Genomic DNA, 4,468 nt, shown 5'->3' on the forward strand with positions numbered 1-4,468 from the left:
TGAGAAGGTAGATGCGGTAAGCCAACTCCTATCCTTCTTGCGGAAAGGGCATTCAATGCCATCTTCATTCCCTTCCTTGCTTCGAGGAGCAGGTCGAATAGTCAAAGAAGGGGATGGCTAATTCCAGGAATAGAGTAGCATTCTCAAGCACTACCCTCCGTTTTTTCAGTCCATATAAAACAGTCAATCTACCAGCAGCAGAGGCTGCAGATACATGTCCACCACCTGTTTATCTACTACCATAAGCGGGAGCAGTTGCAGGTAAAGAGTGTTGTGAGGGCTTTCATTTGCGCGTTAAGGGCAGTTTCTGTTATAGCACTAGAAATCTGTGCCGTTAGTCGAATGCTCGGAATGAAAGAATGACTATTTCCTTGCTGGAACATAATGACAACAGCAGGAATTCGGAATAAGACATGTTAAGTTTCTCCTCTTTCTGGCATGGCCCTAGGCCGACGAACAGTGCACGCCCTCCACCCAACCCAATCCACTCGTGTCCCTGCTTCTCAGAATGACTCTTCTTTCACTGGTTTTGTTCGGAAAAACTTTCAATCTCTCAACCTAGTAGTCTCTCAACCTTGAGGTTAGATCTATTACCACAAGGCCAAACTACAAACAACTCTGCTTGTGTTGGTTTTGATCTCCAGCGCCTGATATTTTTGTTCTAGCTCTCCCCTGGCTCTAGTATGGTCTTCCATCACAAAATCGTCCGAGGAGCCCGATGGGGAAGATGAAGAAAGCGGTGCCATGACCGCTCGGCCTATAGCAGCAAGTTGGCGCTACCCTCCACAAATGCACGAAAGCAGAAAACAAGTTCGCCCACCCCTTGGCAGTGAAATAACCGACACATGCGGAGGTACTATTCATCGTGCAACGCGTCGTAGGACGGCCAAATGTGCACACCCTCGGTTGGCAGGCCATTTGATCCTATTGGGCCTCGGCCCATCCGAAAAAGTGATGGAAAAAAATAAAGAGGAAGGGAAGCGAAAAAAGGTAGACAAATTATTTAAAATGTTTCTATGAAATTTAAAGTATTCATGAATTTAAAATTCATTGTTAATAAGAAAAAATGTTTATGGATTTGAAAATTTTCCTGATTTTTTAAAAAAATCACAAATTTATGAAATGTTTGTGAATTTAGAAATTGTTCGCAAATTTAGAAACTGTTCACGAACTTCAAAAAATGTTTCACGAAATTAAAAAATTAATTTTCAATAAAATCTGAAAAAAAATACACAAGTACTTATAGATATATACCAGATCTGTGTAAAAATTCATCACAAAATACACTTTTTTGTGGCCTGCAAAAAATTCATGTATTTCTATAGTGAATAGTACATATGCTAGAAATACGTGTTTTTTTTTCATTTTTGTGTAGCTCATAAAAATATTTCGTCATGGAACTTCACATACAAGTAGTATACATCCATGATCCATATGTATATGTGTAAATGTTTTTGAATTTGTTGAAAATTTTGAATTTTGAATTTTTCAAATATAAACGGCTCCATGGAGCTCAGGCTCCAATAGGAATTTTCGTGGAGTACATGAAGATTTCCTTGCGACTGTGCCTTGGCATGTGTGAAACTGACTGTAATCCAGGTTAAGTCATGTCTTAAATATAGTTGGCCGTTGCCTTCCGAAAAAATATTCTCAATTCTAATTAATGTGTACATCTTGCTTAAACATAAATGTATCAAAGAATGCTTAAACACAAGTAAATTGCAAGAAATGTATATGTAGCACAGTGGGTGGACTGTATTGCTAATTCCATCGAAATAATGTACATGGAGCCAGCAACAAAGAATAAAGACACACATGTAGTACGCATCTGTAGAAAACACAATCACTGTGACACTGTCATTGTCTGCTTATACAAATTACAAAATTTTACAACATGTACTGTACTGTATTTTATCCTAAAGGTGCCCGTTTTCGATTCAATCGGCCAAATCTAAGCCCTGATTGAACCCAAAAAAAACTCTAAAGAAAGAAAAGAATGCAGCTAACACTTAACTAGCACACCTGAAACCGATCTTCGCCCAAAACAAAGAGCGAGAACAGCTGATGGGGCGTGGGTTTCTTAGACTTGGATGAAGGAGTGACAGGGCACCCCCATGAGCTGCGCGAGGCTGGTGGACCGGAGCTTCCTCTCGGTGACGGCGGGGTCCTCCAGGAGGAGCACCTTGTCCTTGTCCTGCACGCCGGCCATGTGCAGGTGGTCGCCGTCGTCCCGCTCCCGGCCCCGGTACAGCAGCCGCTGCTCCCTGGGCCACAGCCCGGTGGCCAGCGACAGCAGCACCTTGAGGTCGCCGAAGGTGGCGGTGGCGTCGATGGACACGTCGTGCTGCCACCCGCCGCAGCCGGCGGACACCCGCACCAGGATGGCCTCGACCACGTCGTCATCGTCCGGCGTCCGGCGCTTCTGCACCAGCATCCCGCCCGGCCGAACCTCCCACTCGATCCGCTCGTGCTCGGCCACCATGGCGCACATGTCCACCCCGCCGATGCCGCCCACCACCATGCTCTTGGACCGGCTCCTGAACAGCCTCCTCGGGCTAGGAATCTTCACCATCTCTGCTCCTCCGCGCTCTCTCTGTTCCTCTCTGCCTCGCGTGTGAACTGGTGATGCCGATGGATGGCTAGCTAAGCTGCTCTCTGGGTGTTGAGCTGCGTGAGGCTTGATGGAGAGATGCTTGTGATTTTAAAGGGGGAGAAGGTGCCGAGGATGAGGACACGGTTGGAAGTCGCGACAGAGAGGGGCGAGAGCCGTGGGCTGGCGCGAAAAAAGGAGAATTAAGATATGCACGAGTGACTGGGCGAAGCTTAGCGGGAATGGAGGGAATAGATTAGCGTTAATCGAGTGTGGTATACGCTGAGTTAGGCGACACATGTCTGCTGTTGCTGATGCGACGGAAACGGAGCAGCACATGGGGAGGTGGTAAGTGGTAACGAACGCGGTCTCTGCATCTGCATGAATGGCGGGGCCGACGGAATCCTCTCACCGGCTGTTGTCGTTTGTTTCCATTTGTTTACTCTATCTATGTAAGTACTGTACTGTTCATCTGGAACCGAACTGGTGTACCGTATTGTCGACAACTTTTGCCCCAAAATGAAGTCTACGTACTGCTAAAACTGTTTCGTCTCTAACCACATACGTCCGTGTCCGATGATAAAGTTGGTCGAGTGATTTACTAGAAGCGTGCGTCTCAAGCCATGGCGCTGAAACATTGTACATAGGACGTCTGGGAACCAAGCGAGCATGTGGACTTTCCGGCCAAAGAAAAAAGAAGGAACTGATTCGCATCACCTGACCCCCTGCCGATGATCGATCGGCGTCTAGCCTTTGTAGCATGTCCGGGATGAGATGGACATGCACCGAGCTAGATGGCCATACAAAACCACGATAATAATATAGGAGTACTCCCATACAAGGCCACGTTACCACTGCACGCATTTGGATTTCGTCGCCAATCGGTCGGCGATCTGATGATTGCACATTTGCACATGCGCGGGCGGGGGTGTCCTGCGGCGCCGTATTATTCTAGGCGCTAGTTCCATTTAGCCTATCGGAGCAGATCGCGGCGCCGGCGGCAACGAACCGCGAGCACTGTGCGGGGAACTATCACTCCGAGCCACCGGTCGAGGAACCACCGGGTCGTTGGTGTCGATTTGATTTGGTGGCGCGATTTGTTTAGTTTGAGCGACCCCAGCCCCGTTCCTGCCAACGGCCCCGAAAACTAGGCTCGTGCACCCAGCAGCCGGGGAAAAGAATTATATGAGACCAGGTCTCACGGGCTAGCCGGGGTTCGAATCCTGTCAGGGTCGAGTTTCTGGTTCCTCATCCCGGGTGGGTTTCTTCTATAAAACTAAGTCTTGGGTGCTAGTGTTCATGGATCTTATTTTTTTTACCGTCCCTTTCTTGCATCGGGTGCGTATGTTGTTCATAATCGTATGTCCTAGTACCTCTAGAACCTCCACATGAAGTGCTCGTCCGAGCTCCCCTAGTTGAACGGCATGCCGTTTCACATGAACCTCGGCATGAGCTGCTCGTCTGGCGCTTCTTGACACAGCTGAGAGGTAGTCTACCAAGCATCGATCGGCAACCTCATCTCACTCGACGTCTCCTCGCTCTTGATCCTCGCCTCTCATCTCCAAGCAAGGACAATCTGAACCTCGTGCTTATGCTAAATTACTTAGCACGATTCATGCCTAATTGTGCAGGGTGTACGTGCCGTTCATCATCTTAATTAGCCAGCGGCAATGGGTATCATAGATAATACTATTATGCATGCTAATTATGCCTTTTTAATGAGGTGACGTAGAATTAAATGAATAAAAAGATAATTGAATATCAGATCATGATATCATATCATACATGTCAATAAATAAGATCATCCAAGATACTGCTAATCTATGATACTATGCATTGCGAACATATTATTATACACTAGTATCATATGCATGATAC

General features: G+C 46.9%; 1 protein-coding gene across 1 annotated transcript; it reads right to left on the reverse strand.

Moving 5' to 3' along the window:
* Positions 1–1,833: 1,833 nt before the first annotated feature.
* On the reverse strand, positions 1,834–2,660 carry LOC123075085 (BAG family molecular chaperone regulator 2-like). The gene has a single exon (XM_044497765.1). The coding sequence runs from the start codon at positions 2,570–2,572 to the stop codon at positions 2,081–2,083; it is 492 nt and encodes a 163-aa protein (XP_044353700.1). The 5' UTR covers positions 2,573–2,660; the 3' UTR covers positions 1,834–2,080.
* Positions 2,661–4,468: the final 1,808 nt, after the last annotated feature.

This window comes from Triticum aestivum, chromosome 3D (assembly GCF_018294505.1).
Source record: "Triticum aestivum cultivar Chinese Spring chromosome 3D, IWGSC CS RefSeq v2.1, whole genome shotgun sequence".
NCBI classification, from domain to species: domain Eukaryota; kingdom Viridiplantae; phylum Streptophyta; class Magnoliopsida; order Poales; family Poaceae; genus Triticum; species Triticum aestivum.